General features: G+C 30.1%; 2 protein-coding genes across 2 annotated transcripts; one reads left to right on the top strand and one right to left on the bottom strand.

Moving 5' to 3' along the window:
- Positions 1-1,095: 1,095 nt before the first annotated feature.
- MS3_00001646 (uncharacterized protein) lies at positions 1,096-6,946 on the bottom strand (the record flags this gene model as incomplete). The annotated part of the gene is made up of 3 exons (XM_012944293.1): positions 1,096-1,173; positions 3,656-4,559; positions 6,906-6,946. 3 exons carry the CDS (start codon positions 6,944-6,946, stop codon positions 1,096-1,098), a joined length of 1,023 nt encoding a protein of 340 aa, XP_012799747.1.
- Positions 6,947-7,558: 612 nt separating this feature from the next.
- A12_2 (Tegument antigen) lies at positions 7,559-20,859 on the top strand. Its single transcript, XM_012944294.3, has 4 exons — positions 7,559-7,872; positions 8,594-8,749; positions 16,683-16,771; positions 20,156-20,859. Exons 2-4 carry the CDS (start codon positions 8,633-8,635, stop codon positions 20,508-20,510), a joined length of 561 nt encoding a protein of 186 aa, XP_012799748.1. The 5' UTR covers positions 7,559-7,872; positions 8,594-8,632; the 3' UTR covers positions 20,511-20,859.
- The last annotated feature ends 691 nt before the right edge of the window (positions 20,860-21,550 follow it).

The raw sequence follows: 21,550 nt of genomic DNA, 5'->3' as shown, positions 1-21,550 counted from the left end.
GCGAAATCGGCGGGCAGAGCATTTTGAAGGACTATTGAATAGATCATTTCCTGTTAAATTCACGGGAGCAACAGAATCTGATTTCCTAAGAGATAATACCACACTAGAAATGATCAAAATCAGCAAAGTCATCAAGTAAATCGAGAATAGCAAAGCGGTAGGACCAGACAACGTACCAACAAGCATAAAGATAAATGCAGAGATCCTTCACATTATTTTCAGAAAGGTTTTGAATGAAGAACAAGCACTAAGAGACTGGAAATAAGGATACATTTTCAAGATAGCGAAGAAAGACTCCAACAAGTGTGTGAACTACAGAGGAGTCACAATACTATTAGTGTCGGGTAAAGTATTCGGTAGTGTCACTAAATCGAGTGAAAGTTTTGGTAGACACCCAACTTCGAGATCAACAGGTTGACGTTCGTAAGGATCAAGCATGTGCCGACCAAATAGCAACACTTTAAATCATTATTAAACGACGAATTGAATGGAACTTATAGACCAGCTTCCTTGACTATGAATAGTCATATGATGACGTGGATAGAAGAACTTTGTAGGACCTTTTTCAGCACTATAGAGTACCTGAGAATATCGTCAGATCCTTAAGTAACTCACACAAGGAACTGAATCTCAAGATCATTCATTTGCAATACCCTATTTACCAGTATAAGGAGACATTCTATCTTTAACATTTGATTCAAATAGGAACTGCTTACAAATTTGTATAAATAATAGTCGTCGCCTAAACCCACTCCCTAACAGCATTTTCATTATAGCATGAAATCCATAGTATATCAATATCAGTGGGAAATATATTCACAAACATTATCTCCTCAAAGACAAGAGAAATCTACCTAGCAGTAACTTACTTAAGCAGATAAATAGATTGATAAAGTACCAAGGTAGTTGTATTTCGATAAAGAGCTAATTCAACTAAACGAATAGCATGTCTTATGATGAAATTTTAATACTTATACATAATACGTCATTTCATGATTGCATACTTTTCATTAATTATCGTTTTCCATGTTAACAAAGTCTAGTTGACCTATTTTCACTGTTTGTAGAAAGAGAGCATTTTGCGCCTTTCACATATTACGAACCACTTTCCAATAAATATGCTGTTTGAATCGATATCGCTGGGTCACCTTTACAACCAAATAAGAAAGGCTTCTAAGAGAGAAAATTCAGATATGATAAAATATAGTTCACTTTATTCATCGATTACATTACATCATAATCAGAGCAAATGAATAATGCTAGCACTTTAAATATAGTGATCAAACAAATAAAGGTCGTCGTTCTATACATTATCTTCCATAAGACGTCTAAATTAATTACATGAATCGTCCTACACAAAAAAACAAGTGGCATTTTTTTCAAACAATGAATATTACTCTGAAATACCAACTTAACCAAAAGATAGTTTGTAAAGAAGAATATGGATAGAAATTCTCATTTGCTTACATACATATTCAATTAAACAGTTCGCTTGGTCCTCCTGGTCTAAAGGATTTTTAAATCATAAGCTGGGTTAAATCAAATGATTAATAAAAAATAAGGTGATAATGAACACCTTTTTAGTTAATGGTCAACCATATCAGAGGTGATGACGTTAGATTAAGTTAGTTATTTATTATAAATGAATTATCCCCATATTTTCCTTTTTTTTCGTTGAATCTTTCGTGGATGGTACGATCCCCGAAAAGTTTAAAACGATAGTGAAACAATTGTCTATTTCTCATTGGTTATCTGGTTCATTGATGATAGTTTATTACAAGATAATGCATAGATCTAATCACATGTTTTTGTTATTACTTGGAAACAACTAAAATATTTAATGGAGTTGTCATAAAAATCTGATTTCTAATTAATCAAGAAACATATGGAATTTATATATTTTTGGTATTATGGAATTAAATAAAATTCCTCATCTCTTACAATCATCAGATATACACCTTGATGTTACAAGACTTTTACGAATAATTAAAGCACATATCTTTCATATATGATCTAAAACTTCCAAGTCTGTTAACATGTACTATGTGCTTATGCCAGTGAGTCACATTTGTAAAATCCATCCAAATCATGATGTAATATAAAGTTCATCTAACATAATCGGTGACTAAACTCTTTACTCTCTGCAAGATAGACTCAGTATATGTTGGTTTCTTACCAAACTTTTGACACATCCGTATGAAAGCCAGCCACTGTACAACCATACTTTAGATGATCTGTGGAAATTTACTGAGTATGATGATAGTTTTCACAACTGAGTGATGTAATACATTTAGGTTAACAATAGTAGGTATTAATCAGTTTATTTAGTTCCTGTGAATCTTTTATCTCTATTCCTATAACAACACTACAAATTCGATTGTTAGAAAGTTTACTATCGCATTGTAATTAATTATGATATCAGAATGTCATACGTTTAACTTAAAATTAGCTTCTATTATCATGATAGTGAATGAAAGAAGTAAGATCTATAATCAATGTTACTGAGAAAAGGTATGTAATAAACAAAATACAACAAAATCTTTTACTTCATATTGAAATTATGGAAAGAATAGATTTAAAGAAAATATGTCATTTGCACGCTGTTGTCTAAGTGTTAATCAAAATAAGCTTCGAAATGTTATTCTGAAAATTAAACTAGAGTATCATAAATATTTTCTTAGGCTCAGTTAATGTGAACAAACACTAACAGCACAATTTATTATGAACTGTCAGAAGGAGATGAGTTGTCAATAAAAAATGATTGCAACGTTAATTAGTTTGTAAATTATATGTGAAAAAAAGTATTTATTCAAAAGAATAGGATCTGAAAATGATAAAGTTTAAGTGAATACTTTTAGTGTTGTTTTCTACTCTAAATTAGATGGTTTAATTTTAAAGCTTTCATTATGATTTCTTGACAATATAATTAATGCCTACTTTATGTAGACATCTAAATGAAATAAATTGTAATAACATTCAGAAAGGTGATCAAAGATTTAAAATCAAGTCACCTAACCTAGTAAAAGAAAAAAAATTAAACTAAATAAATTGATTCAAGTAATCATCATCTAAACATCAAAATTTTTAAAGAGATTAAAATTTACATACTAAAGAAACAACAAAAGAAACTGATTAGATAAACAATAAAGTTTAAATAAGTAAACAATCAAACAAATGTAAAAGTAAATTAAATTTTAAGGATTTAAAAAAATTTCAATGGTTAAGATCATGAGTCAATTGAAGCTAGACCACCATGGAAAACTTGGAAGCACTGGATGGCCGTTCCGTCCTATTGTGGAACTCCTCAGCAGTGCTCATCCATCCATCCTGGATTCGGATCTTGCAGAGGGAGAGGTCGTGAATGTGCACTGCTGAGGAGTACCACAATAGGACGAAACGGCCGTCCAGTGCTTCCAGGTTTCCCATAGTGGTCTAGCTTCAATTGATTCATGATCTCAACCCTTGATATTTTAAGAAAACAGAAAAAAGATGAAATGAAATGACACATTTGTTTTCATTGTTTCCTTATCAATCGTTTAAATATTTTAATAAAAAAGGTACCAATGAATTGAATATGTCCAATAAATTTAGAACGAATAGATTGAATACAAATAAATAAACTAAGTGTACGACTAACAAAAAATATTGTACGTACTAATTCAGTTGAACTTTGAATTATTTCTGCTAATTTAGTATAACCATAATTTTTAAAATCATAAAATGAAACCATATCAAGTATATTAGCTATTGTTGATTCAGCAGACCAAATAATTACAAGTAACGTTAAAATATCTTGTAAATTATGTAAATTAAAACCATTAAAATTTTTATTTGAACGTTTCCTACGAATATAATGAATTATCATTAATATATAACATGTTGTTACAACAATAGCTGGTAATATTAATAATAAAGCCAAACATAGATAACCAAAAACTAATAGTTGTTGTTGATGAAAATCATCAATAGGACTTTTTCCAACAGCCACACATTCTCCATCTGAATCCATTTGTACCATAGCTGTAAATCTTAAATTGATTGCTGTAATATATATCATTGCGAAACAGTAGGATGTAAAGATAGTTCGTGGATAATCGAATATGCTTTTATTTGGATAAAATAATCGGAAACATCGTTCTACCAACATTGACATAGCATTAAACTTACAGAACATAATGAATAGATTGTACACAAATGTACTACTCCACATATGACAAAATATCAAATTAAACCACATTTGATCTGTTTTAACGATTGGACAAAATATATACAGTACACTAGCAACTGAGGCAAACCATTCACATGTCATTTGTAACATAATCATTATGCTGAGAAATTGTGTTCCCAGGTTAATATCAAATATATACAATAATAAGATTGGATTGAGGCATATACTGATAAATGAAAAACTGAATGAAGTTATATCAATTTTGTCAGCAACCGAATTTCCATGACGCAAGATATTAATTATTCCCTGTTGTGCAGCACACATAATATTATTTGTCCGAATAAAGCAGAACTGAAAATATATATCTATAGGTGTTTCGTTCTCATCTCTTCTAATTATGTAAATAGTTAATTTAAGCAAATGTTAACGTCCATACTGATTGGTAATGTTACAAAGAATATTCTCCAAATTTTCATTGATAATTTCATGAAATAAAATAAATATTTTCATGGAAAACTATTCACTTATCTTGATTTTTATTAGGATTAGTAATTACACATTTGATTGGTTATATTCGTAGATTTTTTGGGAGATACTACATTTTTATGGTTTCTTATTGGTTGAAGTGTATATTATTAAATTACTAGTTATCGTATGTTGATAGCAGTTTATTTAGTCAACTCCTACCCTAATGCAGCAAGATTTTGCTCTTTGAATTTAAAATACTACTTCACAGAACCAGAACTTGGTTGATTATTTACCCAAGTTAAAATCTATACTGATAGACTTTTTTCCTGTTTGATGAATGGATATTGAGGTTATCTACTGAAAAACTTCTAATATTAATAGTGCTTAGTGATAACAGTGTGTGAAATGACATTATGTCTTAATAATGAAACCGAAGTTTTCCAAAAATGATTTATAGATTTTACCTTCATGTCACCGTATTTCCTACGAGAAGGTATCGCACAAACTACACACACTTGTAAAGAACTCTGAATAATATATGAAAGCTTTGTTTCTGTCAAAATATAATTCTACTAGATTACAGTTCTGTAAGCCTAATGCTAATTAATTCCACCTTAATATCACTAAGACATTCAAGGATAGTTAAATCTGAATAGTTTTTGATCGAAAAACTAAATTGATTAGAATTGAGGCGATCACTAAATAAATATACGGTACACCATCGGGAAGGTACAAGTATTTATAAATAGTTGTCTACTCAAGATACTCAACATCTATTGGCCGGATACCATCAGCAACAGCCTTCTCTGGGAGAGAAAAAACCAGCTTCCAGCTGAAAAGGAAATTAGGAAAAGACGATGGAAATGGATAGGACATACATTACGCAAATCATCAAACTGTATCACGTTACAAGCCCTAACTTGGAATCCTGAAGGGAAGCGAGAAAGAGGAAGGCCAAAGAACACATTACGTCGAGAAATAGAAGCAGGTATGAAAAGGATGAATAACAACTGGAAAGAGCTGGAAAGGATTTCCCAGGACAGGGTTGGATGGAGAATGCTGGTGAGCGGCCTATGCTCGTTCACGAGGAGTAACAAGCGTAAGTAAGTAAGTAACATTTCTATACCACAGCAGATTTTCTGCTAAGAACTAACTTCTCTATCTTGATAAATTTTTATTTTTCAGAAATGTAGAGCGTTTCAAAGACTGTATAAATATAAAAAGACAGATACGGAATATAATTACTGTAACAATGAATTTATATATCATTCTGATATGACGGGAAGTCAAAATTCGATTGATTTACTCATTATGAGTTTTGTTCAACTTGACTTCCGTTTTGATTTAATGTGATGATTATTCAGTGTAGTACTCGGTTTTGTTTTTCCTTATGATATTTTATTTTGTATCATACACGATATTCTTGTATTAAGTTAACATGAACCATACTGAGCATATGATTTGTCATAACTACTTTTCATATATGTGATTTCATCCTAATTATTAATCAAAGTGTGTTTACAATTAATATAAATGAATGTATTTTCTAGTAGGGTCGTCGTCGTGTTTTGGGGTTAATAAATCTTCACTTATACCAGTCTTTGTGTCGTGGGAATCACAGAAGTCCCTCGTTCCGTATAAGTGATAAGCGTTTCCGACACAACAATCAGCGACGACCAGATATAACAAGTATCATTCAATCGACAAGACATATCATATTCATATGAATATTCATAAGATCACAGTTTAGAACAATTCCATCATCCTTTTTGATTATTCTCATCATTCCAAATTAATTAGAATAAGTTTCTTGTTTACTCGAAATGTATTTTGTCCTATCAGACTTTTATACGTAGAAATTCAGAGTAAAAGTATCAATCTTTTACCAAATATAACATCAAATAAACTGTCCAAATAAATCATTGTAGGTATTTTTGAATTTATTTTTAAGTGTTTTATTATATTGTAAATTTAAGTTGAAAATATTCTAGTGAAAAATGGATAAAATATGAATGTTTACTAAATTTTTCAGCAACTTAAGTATGTAACCTCTGAAGTTCAATTTCATTACTTAATTCAAATGAATTACATAATTTGATGATTTTTCTGTCAACTTTTGAACAGATTACTTTGGTTATAAAATCATTACATAATGTTACTTTTATCATATAACTGAACACGGGATTTCACAAATTGACGTTTATTTACTTGTTTAATATCTTAACGATACTAAAGTAGCAAGTTGTTATTAGTACCATGATGAACTTACCCTTGAAGATTAATAAATTTTAAACTACTAAATCTTAACATTCAAATGTATATATAAGTATTGATAAATGGTAAATCTTAACTAATATCTTTTCATAGACTGTCACCAAATATTTTACAGTCTGATAGGGGTTTTGTGGAGATTGTAGTAATTTAAAAGTTGAATTCATGAGTCAATTGAAGCTAGACCACCATGAAAAACCTGGAATCGTTGGACGGCCGCATCCACGATGCCGCGTCGCGAGATTCGAACCCAGGACCTATCGAATATTAAAACCGTTGGATGTCAACTCAATTGTCTAGAGGTTAAGCGTTCGGGCGCGTGACCGATAGGTCCTGGGTTCTAATATCTCTGAGCAGGATCGTGGATGCATACTACTGAGGAGTCCCATACTAGGATGAAACATCCATCTAGTGGCTCATTAATTCAACTATTATATTTTACAGTCTATTAATCTTTTAATGAAATCATATTACTTTTTTTTCAAGTATTAAATATACGTTTATTTTTAAGGAAAAAAGAAGACAACAGAAAATGAAGCACCAATCTGGCAACGAAATTATTTACTGCCTACTCATCCATTAAATCATTCAGTCTAAACACGTTAATATAAATTGATTGCTCTTCTAATAATTTAAAAATATCCACGTGATCTAGAATGTGTACACAAGTGCATAGTGACCTTGAAATTTATAATATTAAAGAAAAAAATTGCTATGCATTTTATATATTCATTTTATTTTCAAAGTATAATCTGAATCATACGTGTGTGCACGCATGCACTTTCTTGAATATATATATATATATATATATGCATATATATATAATGTATGTATGTATGTGTGTACGATGAAAGAACTTATAAAGACGTTATCACTGATTTTTACTATAACTTTCCTTTGTTTTAATTTTAAAATAGAAAGAAAAGAGAGAGTATTCACTAATGATTTATATTGAAAAATTTCAGGTAAATATTGGTGTATTTGAAATCTTTTTTTGTTGTTCATCAATTTAGTTAAACAATTTAAAGTTTTAATGAAAAAACTAGATGAACATTTAATCATAACTTGATATCATTCATGAACATGGTTTATTTCAAGATTGAATAGGATATTGAATAATGTCAATCTCTTGAAGAATATAATTCTTGATCATTATTTAAACATTGATAAATTATAAAATGGAAATAGTACAATTTTAAAAATTTCACTGGTTGAAATCATGGGTCAATTGAAGCTAGACTACCATGGAAAACCTGGACGGCCGTTTCATCCTAGTCTGGGACTCCTCAGTAGTGCGTATCCACGATTGATTCATAATTTCAACTAGTGAACTTTCTAAAATCTCCACAAAAACCATTCTGAGTACAATTTTAAGTTGACTAAATAACGAAAAAATAAAATAAAATTTAGCATATTTCAAACCGAATGGATTAAAGCTATTCTATTCATCTTAAGATATAATGATGATTACATTGTACTATAGAGATAATATATATATAGTTAACAATTTCAAACTACGACAAAATAATTGTTCATTGTTTATCAGTTTATTAGTATTTACTAAATGTAAATTTCTACAATAAACTAACTTTTTTATTTGACTCATTCATTGAAATATATAATTTTGAACATGATGTTATTTCTAAACAATTATATCTAATTGAATTCAATATTTACCTTTTTCAGTAAATACAATAAAAGATTTTATAAAAAAACAAACAATAAATGGAGCAATTAATCGAATTATTTTTTGAATTGGATAAAGATAACAATGAAATTGTTGATAAACAAGAACTTATCAATTATTGTCAAGAGAATAAATTGGATATGGAAATGGTTAATGTGAGTTATTGATTTAAATTGTTTTGTCTTGTGAATAACAATACTTATATGTGTGTAATTTTTTCTGGTTCTTCAGTGCTAAACAATGTAATTGGAGTAAATGAAGAGATATAGAGCGGTAGCGAATTTAAGCGCATAGTCTTAATTTAAAATAGATCAGTTGTGGAGTCGATAGATTAATTATTACACCAGTTATTCAATTATTATTAGCTTTATTTAATATTATATTTTCGGTGCAGTTTAGAATCTTCAGCACAAAGTATTTCAACAAGTTTCTGTTTCTTTATTCTTGATCGATACTGGCGATAAATATTGAGTGATCGCCATTTAGATGTTAACAGTTCAGTCAACTGACATCTGAACAATATTGATTCTTTTCTCTGTATATTGCCAGCAACCACGATATCTCTGATTGGGCCTCTTGTAACTTGTACAACGAAAGGTTATACACTTTTCATAAACTCACCTGAATAGGTTATGCCATTAACAAACATAATGATGTATTAAAACAAACAAAAATAGATACCTCGTAGAAATATCTAGATGGCAGGAACAGGTAGCTCAGATGTCCAAATAGGCCGACACCTTTACAACTCGTAGATGAATTGTCTGAAGTCTGAACATCCATTTAATTTATTTCACGGTCATTTTGTAGATTATCTCGTTCTACACTTATGTCTGATTACAGTTTCACTGAAAAATAATAAGACTGAGGCTATATATTCTTCTCACGAATAATTTAACATAGATTCTTGGTTGGGAAGACAAGTTGAAGTTAGTTTAGTAGAATATCTTATTATAAAACTAGTAACTGTAAATCAGCTATGATCTTTAATATCATGCAAGATTCATTTTGAATTTAAATCTACTTCTCATGAAAAGTAACTCTAACCTACAGTAATCGATGAAATCATTAGATCAGTTGAACCGTTGACAGTATTGTACGAAATATGTTGATAAAATTTTACGGTGATTTGAAATTATGTTATAACATGTTGAAATCGGATCACTACATTCTGTATATTTAACCTTCAAATAATTATGGCTTTTATAAAAACTGAAATTCCTTATTTTAACATTGTCATCAACAAAAGTATATAAGCTGATTGACGGAACTTCTAAAAATTCGGTTTGTTTTATAACTCGGTGATTAGATAATAGTTAATATCATAATGTCTCACTGCTCAGCAGCTAAGATAAATCAGTAAAGAGAAACTTTATTTACTGAGTTTTTCATCTTTGAACGTGCTGTAAAAATCAACTAAAAAGAAGTACATTATTTAACAGTTGACTATATTCACAATGTCTGCCATCTGTTACGCCGTTGACTGTACTGAAAGGATCATATATTTGTTATTCTTTAGAGAACATAAATGGACAGATCTAAAGTATAATCATAGGTGAATGTTATTGTCAATATTCTTTCTAGTCCTCTTGTCAACAAATCACAAGGTTTATCTTCTTCGAATTGTTATACAAACAGTTTTCGCTTAAAATACTTCGTATTTTTAAATTTCATAATGAATTCTAATGGTATACAAACTTGTTATATTTATTCATCACTTACAAAACTAGAAAGATTATGAATTAACAAAACTATGGCGTAACTTAAACTAGAGGTTACTGCAAAGTTAATTTTTTCTTGAAATTGTCCAAACTTTAAGATAAATATTTCCAAAATTGACCGCATTATATCATAATTTATTATTGTTTATGCTGTGTAGTCTTTTTTTGTTGTTGATAACACATCTATCAGCTAATTGTAAACAATGTGGACCTTTTTCAAATATCATCAGATCAAGTTCATACACCCTATCAGTAAAGAATGATGGAATTAACAAATAATAAACCAAGAAATATTTGAACGAATAATTGTTTTTGATAGTTTAATCATCGGATTCTACAAGTGTAATTTAATAACTACTATATTGTAATGAACAATACACCATCATAGGAGTATGAGTTATTGTTATTTTAAATTAATTTTGATTTAACATCTCACAGCGACTCTTCCTACTCCTCTCTTAAACGACCTTTGGGACCTACACATGATATATTATGAATACATTTAGGTAGTAACCGATGCAAAACTTCATTATTTTAACATATAACAATATCCGATTCACTTACAGTCTATTTATGTATGTCTTACTTCAGAAGATGAAATACAATAATTATTCATTTATAAGTGTAGAGTTGAAGGATAAAGTTATTGAAAATAAAAAATTTTTAACCTTTCCTTACTTCTGAATAGTGTATGAGATTTTTTTTGGACAGTTGACAAAAGATTAAAGTGATCGTAATGTCTATGACAGTTGGAAATACTAAACAACGATAATTATTCGAAGAGAAAGTATTATACCATGGGATAAAAAATCGAAAAAATCATATGTAAACTTAAAGTCTATGAAAAGATAAAGACTAAATAAACCTTTGCCACTATGATAGACTTAAAGCTATATCACATTAATCCTCCGATTATCTGAGAAAATTAAATGTAGCAATTTATGAATAGCAGTGAGACGTTTCCCATGGAAAATTCATTTATGAAAAAAATATTTTAATTTAACAAGTTGAAACTCTATTCTTGTCTGCAGAAAGAATATCTAGACAGTTAGTTATTTATGACTTTAATTGCTATCATGATTATTTTAATGAAACAAAATGGTTTTAAGTAAAGATGGATAGTGGCTAGCAGTGGAATCCAGGACGCGCGTTTCGTCCTATTTGGGACCCGTCAGTTGGATGTACCTGCATCCCAGAGTTGATGCCCACTCTGGGACTGGAACCCAGTACCGTTCGCCCCAAACGCCATCGAGTTATCCACTTAGCTATTGAGTCCTGATAGTCACCTGCTTGTGCAATGGGGTGAATTTTAAATTCGCTTGGTGTTTATTTTACTTGCATCTTTCCATTGTTATTCAGGACTGCAATCGATCAGTCTCATGTAATAATTACTTTATAAAGAAGCTATAAAATCATTTATAAACTACATGAGACTGAACTCATATATATTTATGTATTCACGAATACACAAAAGTAAATACCCTAGTAGAAGCCACTAACCTACGAGTCAGCTACATGATGGTGATGATTCTAATGTAATAAATTCCAATAAAAAATCGATAACTCAAAGAGATCAGTAGTTTTATTGATTCGTTCTCGCGTCGAAACATGTGGTCAATACAATACAATCAGCATAAAAGTCTGGACAATGTGACATTAAGGCCCATACAGCACAGTCTCTAACTCCAACACCGGGATACTCAAGTTCAGGTCTCACAAGAAACACTTTACCTTAAGATTACAGGTACTGTCTACTAATACATACCATTCAACAGGAAATGTAAGTCCTGGATTTAATATCGACTACTTCTAGTTATTTAATGTCAAACGATGTTCATGTCTGCTCACTTAATCTAGTTTCTACATTGTAACTTGGTCGGTAGAAGTTGATCAGAACTTGAGAATAAGCAACATGACATTACTTAACGTCTACTTACAACTAATTGTGATATATGTGGGTAAATGACGAAGAACAATGAATTTTAGTTTATCGCTTGATGACATATTTGAACACTAAAACCTTAATTTTAACTACAAACATCAAATCAAGTCATAACACAGCCTACAATGAAAGAATTTACGTACATAACTGATCAATCCATAAGCAATAATCTAAGAGTTTAACCATTTCAGTTATAAACTATCCTGGTGATAAAATCTGAATATGTATCTAATTTTCAATATTGATTATTCTAAACTAATCAAATTCAAATCTATAAATGTAATTTATTTCTGTTCTATTCAACCATTTTATAACTTATCTATAAGACATATTATTCATAATGGTCAACTTTGGAAACATTTCTTTTTTGTTACATACATTCCATTATAAACACTGAAGAAAAATTTAAAAAAAGAAAGAAAGATTTATTTATACATTTGCTCATATCTATTATGGTAAAACACAGCATGGTATCAAAATCATTTGAATCATTTGGAATGAACAATTCTATGTTGTTGTTTTTTATCATTAACTCATGACTAAGATATGTGAATTTATTGAACACATTTTATTACTTCATTTATTTTAAATTATGAAGTACTACTTTTGTCCTTGAAAAATAAAATGATGTTTTACTTTGTTAAAATTAAACCAGCATGTTTAATTTTATTTTAAATGAAAGATATATTTTTTGTGTTAACATATTTGATTATTCAAAAATGAAGAATATTTGAGCGAACAATTGTAATCAATAACTTCATCATCAGGCTCTACAGTTATAATTTTAATAGTTGAGATCATGAGTCAATTGAAGCTAGACCACCATGGAAAACCTGGAGGTACTGGACAGCCGTTTCGTCCTATTGTGGGCCTCCTCAACAGTGCGCATCCACGACCCAGCCTTATGGGTTTCGAACCCAGGACCTATCAGTCTCGTGAGGTAGTAACTCATTGATGACAGTGGTGGATGTGTCGCTCAATTTCGTGGATTGGTTGAAGTTAGACATTAACACCGTTGGATGCCGGCCAGCTCAGTGGTCTAGTCGCTTAAGCGCCTGGCACGAAACTGATAAGTCCTTGGTTCGAATCCCGCGAGGCGGGATCGTGGATGCGCACTGCTGAGGAGTCCCACAATAGGACGAAACGGCTGTCCAGTGCTTCCAGGTGTTCCATGGTGGTCTAGCTTCAATTGACTGATGATTTCAACAAGTGAAGTTTCTAAAAATGAAAATGCCAAAAAATTATGTGAATAAAATGCATAGTAGGAGAATTTCATCTTATCAGTTGAGATAATAATAATAAGGTTGTTGTGTGAATATACTATGTAATAAGAGGAATGTTATCAAGGTAATTACGATAAACGAATAAGGAATGATGTATGTGAAGATTAAGATAGAGATAATCAAAAATAATGATAGTAAGGAAAAAAATTAAATAAATAAAAATAAAGGAAGGGGGTAAGAGGTTTATATTATTCAGTCTAGGTGTTCGGTGATCCAGTCATAGGCCAAGGTAAACAAAGAGACTGGATATACTTTTTCCGGATACATAAGTTTGGTTTTCTGGAGTTGATACGGAGGGCCTCGGATATGTAAAGCAGTCGTAATCTAGCTACTTGAGGTAGATATTTTGGAACCTGATATAAAACTGAGAAAGCTTCCTCCGTTTTGATATGATGTTCACTATCTACCAAGTGAGAACATGCAAATAATATAAATAATACAATTTTGAAGTATGCAGATATCGTAACAGATGCAAACGTGCACCATTTTTAACACATAACATTGTCAAATTCATTAATACATGCCTTATTTTTGGCCTTTGTAAAATATCATAATTATGGACTTATAACTGTAGAGTCTGATGATAGTTATCGAATACAATTTTTCGCTCAAATATTCTTCATTTTGAATATCTGATTATCACAAACTGAACTATATCAAGGAGATGAAATATTATAATAACCAACTAACTGTTGTTTTGGTCATTTTTATATTGTTCTTGTAGAAATTTTAGAAAATATTGTTAACCAATGGTGTGTTTTATGGCTTAGGAACAACTTGAAGTAGGATATAAAAATCGATGATTAAAGACAATTTTCCTGACAACAAATTTACGTTATTATGAAACTACTGTGTTAACAGGCCTTAGTCATACACAAAACAACTATACGAGAGTCAAAATAACGTGGCTGTTAACTGCAATTCAGAAAAAAATACATTGAAATCAACTAAATTTAACCTCTATAGTCATAAAATACTGTTACTTGAAAGAACAATTAGAAGTATTCTAAGTTCACTACACCAATTCTTCATGAAAATAGGATTTGTTACTTTGATATTATATGTTAAACTTCTCACATATAAGCTGCCAAGTAAAAAATTACTCTACTGAATCAGTTTAGATGATAAGCAGTATGATTATATCACAATGAAGGGGTTTTGCAATAGGATATATGCTTTTAGTGTTTTATTAAACAACCATTGGGAGATTATTTTCTACCTAACTGCATAGAATTGATCCCATTAAACTGAATGATGAAAACACTTTGGCAATAATCAAACGCGAGTTTTTGATTAGCCAGTCATTTATATTCAATAAAAGTCATGTGTCAAAAAAACTGTTCAAAATTTATTACCATAAAGCTCTTAGTGATAAACTACTGGAATGTCACCTAATCTTTCTCACTAATCACTCGATAAATGTAAATAAATATAATCTTCCGTCAATAGTAATAGGTGATTTATGAACCATTATTATATTTTCACTGGAGGGTTTTGTGTAGTTTATATAATCTTTGCAGATTTTGAATAACAACTTAATCTTATTTAGGCCACCATTGAAAACCTGGGACAGTTATTCACCCTAGGCAATGGAAAATGATTGCGGTGTCGTGAACTGGTTGTAGTTAGAAATTACCAGCGTTTGATTCCGGCCAAGTGGTTGGGAAGTTAGATGTTCGCACCTGTGACCTATGACTTCGGGTTTGATTCTCATCTACGTTGTGGTTGATGGACACCGATGAGGGATCTCTGAAAACTGTTAGATGTTATTGTTCAATCAGTACTTTTCACCTTCAACCCTCTACTGTTTTCTGACATTTAAAAAATATTTGTAGCTATATCAGATATCAGAATACCATTTCCAAACCATTTTATCTGAGGAGGTACATCGTATTGCTCTTCATTTGTATTAAGTATGTATATGAAGAAATGTACTTAATGGATAGATTCTTAATCATAGTTAGTTATTTAAACCGGGAAAAGTGTCATTTGGATATGCACTTAGTAGTCTAAAGGTAATACACTCGTCACAAGATTCAAAAATCTTGAATTTGAACGCTAGCAGGTTTGTAGTCGTAAGCTGCTTTACTTGAACAAAACATATGTTCGGTTTTTTCTGATTGATAGTGATTATTTGGCTAAAACAGTTGTTGCTAACTACAAGATAAACAATTTTCACAAAGTAGGTATCATTACCAAGGTTTGATTTGATAATTTGGAATAAATTGAGCATTGGGTAGATTGTTATAAATGAATACTATATTTGTAATATCCCAATGAGTAGAGAAATTAGATTTATTCTCTGAAGAAGTGATCTACACTAAGTCACAAAACGTCAGAAAATCTAATTTTTCTACTCATTGGGATATTATAAACATTTTATTTATCTATAATTTTGACAAAGCTTTCACGCTAACAGCTACTCAACTTTGTAAGACATGACTATTTTGATCTTTTATTAGTTAGAGAAACAAAACGGGTTTTTAACGGAGTGTTTTTGACACAGTGAATCTCTGCTTTTAAATAAAATGTTTCTATCTATAATAGACCAACGAAAGACACCATAAATCACGAGCATATTTCAAGGTCTTTTTCCCATTGAATGTATAGTATTATTTTAAAAATGTAATATGATAGTCAAATGACTTGAACACCCCCATAAAATGAAAATAATCTCTGAAATATGAAAAATCATCAAGTGTTATTTGTAATCTTTTTTACTTGAAGGTTGCATATTGGTATATGTACTTGAGAACATTAGTCGTAGTTTTACAGTGCAGACAACCGATTCTTTGGTACATTGGAAGAAATAACGTTGGTTGAAAACAACTATCCAGTCGACTTCGCATAGAATAACACATACTTGACTTGGATTCATTATTCTATTTGTGGGTTAGTGATACTCCGGACCAAATGAAATAAATTTCAAATCTGTGATTAATCAATTGACAGTTAAGTGTTTTAACCATTAATTAGTCAAGTAAACTTGAAGGCTAGTTGAAATTGAAAAAGAAATTTCATACCTTAAATAAAATGTAGATATTTTACTTCACAGTCTAAGACAGTTTTAATTACTTTATCATCTTATGTACAAAATAAAATCTATTGAAAATTTGTTTTTTTTATAAAACTGTTTATCTAGAGATGGTTGTCAAGATGTGATACTGATAAAAATAACAAAATCACATTCGATGAATTTTGTCGAGGATTCGGTATTAAACTAAATGAAATGTAAGTCGTTGTTTGTTTGTTTGATCCATAAACTTTAGGTTTATATAAAATTTATTTCCTCTTTTTTCCTTTCCTTGAACTGATTCATTATTGTTTGTGTCGGTATAATTAATGTTTTTGCTTTATTTATATTCAAAGATAAAATAGTTGGGTAGGCTCAGCAATGTCCATAGAACGTTGTCTTATACTCCTTAACACATTTAAAATAATGAAAGATAAAGTCAGACAGCGAACTATTATAGAAAGATTAAAATCATGCGTAAACAATCAACATTTAGATCACACTGTTTAAAGAATATAAAACATCACTTTTCTGATTAGTCACTGGAAACAACTCTTCAGTGTACGAACTCATATAACACATTTAAATAATGTGAACAGTAAAAAAATTTGTCTTTTGATGTGCGTAAGTTAATCAGCACATTCAATCGCTCCTTTTGTATAAGTTAAAATAAAACTTAAATGTATGTCAGTTTTAAAAAGTCATCTCATACGATCATAGAGATAAATATGTCATGATAAGGAATACATCGCAAGTTAACTAACTGGTTATTTAATTTAAAATTCATTGTATGAATCACTTAATACAAACGCTTAATTTTTATTCACTTGCAAACAGTACCAATTAAGCGAGTTTGGACATATACACACCACTCATGTTATAATCCAGGTTAAATCTTTGTAAAACCGTGCAACATTACGAAATGGTCAAATCTAGACATGTGCACCATTGGATGCCGGCATAATAGTCAAGATATAAATCTACCTCAAAGTGACCGAAAATCGTGCATTTTATCCTAAGTGGGATCATGGATACTCACTTCTAAAGAGCCCCATACTATGGCGAATCAGCTTTCCAGTGTATTATTTTGGTGGGGATTTTCAATGGATATTTAGCCAAGAGCGGCCAATGATACAAACTAAGAAAAAGATTTAAAACTTAGTTATACATTTGATTGATGAATGTATGACTTATGTTCATAATCATACTATTAAATTAGCAACAATCAAACCCCAAAGGAACTCTATTTTCATCTGATCCATCAATAAAATAGTAGAAAAATAAAAGCTCAACATATTCCGTCTAAAAGCATAAGCAGAACATATTTCAATATAAGTGAAATGTTAGCATAATCACTTTGTACAGCTTCATTAATTTATATTATAAATAATTTTAATCTAAATTAATCATACAAATCTCTGTATCCACTTAACTATTCAGAATTTCAAATTATCGATATCTACAATTAGCACTATTTTTTTGTCAACTGATTACAAGATTATTTGCATCACTCGTTATAAGATATGTAACCTTACTGCATAACAATTTAATAGTTCACTTAAAAAATATGTGGTTCATTCGTAAATTATATATAATTGTAAATATTTCTTTAATTCATTATGAAATCAATAAAAAGAATCACAATAATGTTGTAAACAATCATTATTTCAAAAGGACTTCAGTCAAATTATCTTTTTTTAATATTTCTCTCAGTAATAAAATATGGTTAGATTAATTTACTTTACATTGTAACTGATAGATTAATCATAGTAACACAGATTTCTCATTGACTGATATTTAAATATTTTTTTTAGATTTTAAAATAGACTTGGATCTTGTTGGTAGTTGTTCGATAGTCGGGATTATTAACTTGGACCCTATCACAACTCTTAGTCCAGTATATATATATATATATATATATATATATATATATATATATATATATATATATATATATAAACAAAGGACAGATCAATCTATTCTGAGGCACTAAAAGAAACGTTTTATCTTATTCAACAAGGTATAACCAATACAGAAGTAGATTTTGTTCACGAACACTGAGTTCATAGAGGATATAGCTGCAAAGGCAATATGAAACGAAATATTAGAATTCTTGAAGGTGAACATTATTCGACTGAACTAAGCATATTTTTAAAACAGACACTTAATCCAAGGACGCATCCAAGATAGACTGAATCTTTAGGCCACCTCACTACGTGCCTAGAAATTTACTTGTGTTCAACATGTTATATTAGTGGAAAAAACCATATTCTTTACAAACGCATATCTAAACACCATCCAGATTGGTTAACTGGAAGCGAATGTAAATCAGTAAACAATTCCATCGTTAAACATCTAGTCACTTCAAATCATTTTAGTTGTTTTCTTTAATTTCTAGTCCAATCACTCATAATCCACAATCTAACTTACTTGAGATATTGTTTTAAAAAAAATTGTTAAGTACATTTAGGAAACCTAGTCTATGCATACTAGAAAAATTATTCCTCGGTTTTATTACCTTATTTCGACATATAACTACTTTTTCTTTACATAATAATCAAATAATTTCTTATTTAAATTCTTCAGTCTATTTATTTACTGTTTTCATTATGAACCAATCTTGTTATAACAACTACTTGATTTGCTAGTCTCGTTTATTGGTGATTTTATTTTGTCAGAAGGGGTTTTGTGGAGATTTTAGGAATTTCGCTGATTGAAATCATGAGTCAATTGAAGTTAGACCACCATGAAAAACCTGGAAGCACTGGACGGTCGTTTCGTCCTAGTATGATAGGTCCTGGGTTCGAATCTCACGGGGTGCGAGATCGTGGATGCACACTGCTAAGGAGTCCCATACCAGGACGAAACGCCCGTCCAGTGGTTCCAGGTTTTCCATGATGGTCTAGCTTCAATTGACTCATGATTTTATTTTGAACAATTATGGTTAATTTTTTATTTAGTTTTCATTCAAATTCGTCAACTTACTGTTTTTAATTATTCTGTTATAAAATAGTAAATTCATTGTTTAACAGTTAGCAATACATTAAAATTAATTATTGGAATACTTTAATATAGAGACTATAGTATGCTAGAATTTCACATAACTATAGTTGGAAAAGACTTTAGCATGAAATATTTATTATTGAGAATTTTGGATATACGGAAATTATTTAATAAGAAGTCTGTTATCACCATGAGATCATTTGAATAAGAATTAAAAATGTAGAATATCAAAACTGATTAAAGTTAGAAATCTTGACTGTCAGATCTCAATTAGGAAGTTCAAATAAATCTTACCCGTTATGAGACTTAAAGATTCTGGATTCGATATCATATGGAATTAGAAGTTTCATACACCTAAAGAGTCTTAAATTTGAATGAAGTATTTTTTTTTCAGTACGCTATGGCTTTTAACAACTGCCCTAATGGTCTCATTCTACATTAGAGACTAACTTTATTAAAATCACATTCATTCACAATACCTATCTTCTTAATAATAACAAGTTAGATAAACAATCTTGATTCTATTTGTTCAAACTTTTAGTAATATTCATTTTGGGTTTATACATTCATTGTAACATTTTCTTTTTTGTTATACAAAGGCGTGTAGAAAAAATCGAAAGAGCTTTAACATGGGATAACGTCACACCAGTTAAACCATCCAATATTAATATTATTAAATCGGCAATGTCGGAAACGAAACAAGCGAAAGTCATTGAAACATTTCAGAAATTGATGCAACAATATGGAGCTGATGAAAAGAATCTAGATAAAGTCTCATCAGAGCTAAAGAAATTTTTAGAAGAAACTTATGGTAATGTATGGCATGTGATTATAATGAATGGATCGTTCTGGATGAGTTACTCTCATGAACCATTTTGTTCATTACAATTTAAAATGAATAGACATTCATGTAGTGTATGGCGTACACCATCTGGGCAAAGATATAGCTCTTAAATTGACGAAATTATTAACTTTTACTTACAACTACTATTATTACTGTTATCATCCGAACAAACTTTTATACATTACAATCCCTTATGCTACATAATAAGCTTTACTCACTTCTTAAATGTGTATATTTCTTAACATGAACACTGATTGTACTAATATATTCAACATTAAGCTGAGTTTGTTTTTAATGAATCAGTTGTAACTGATTTGAGTTATTATAGAATTTTATCAAAGCCTACACTAAGATTATGTTTCCCAAATCAGTATTTTTGCTAAGAACTATTAGATTTCTGTGTTCAACAAAACCGACTGTTCATTATGATAATGATTTTGAGTACACAGAATAGTTATACAATAGTGCTTGAATTTTATCATCTAGCATTAAAATTTAATGATTATCAACTTATCATATGTGGTAAGTATTTCATAAATTACCACAAAAGTTTTAAACCCCTTACACAAGGCAAAACAACCACAGATTAAAAGACCCTATAACGGAAGAACAAAAACTTAACATCATCTACAAAATAGAATCCACCAGTTTAGAAAAGTATTGTATCAGAAAAAGTACAAGTTTTATTCATCTACACGTACTACAATATAGAATAGCTATGAAACCACATGACATGTTATCACTAATCCTAATTCACACAAGATTCTTTCTGAGAAAATATTAAGATTTTAGTTCAAATAAACTCTAAAAATGGTAGGTAATTTCTAGAAACATGAGATCTAAATTAATTAATAACTGACCAACTCATGCGCATACGCTAAATTGATAAATTTACACAATAAATTTTAATCGGCCACATGCTAAATAAAAACCTACCCCATAAGAATCAACAAGGACTTGAAGGTAGCAAATTTCATGAAAATAGCTAACTATAAATAAAAAAGAACGATCCATTTTATCACATGCAGTATTATTTGTAAATATATTTGGATTCAAAATAGACACTAGTAATACTATTCAGATCCAAAACGAAAGCCTTGAAATTATGCCACTCAGCTCAGCACCAAAAACTTGTAAGGTTACGACCGAA

This window comes from Schistosoma haematobium, chromosome 1 (genome assembly GCF_000699445.3).
Source record: "Schistosoma haematobium chromosome 1, whole genome shotgun sequence".
Classification (NCBI taxonomy): Eukaryota; Metazoa; Platyhelminthes; class Trematoda; order Strigeidida; family Schistosomatidae; genus Schistosoma; species Schistosoma haematobium.
This window is presented reverse-complemented; position numbering and strand designations above follow the sequence as displayed.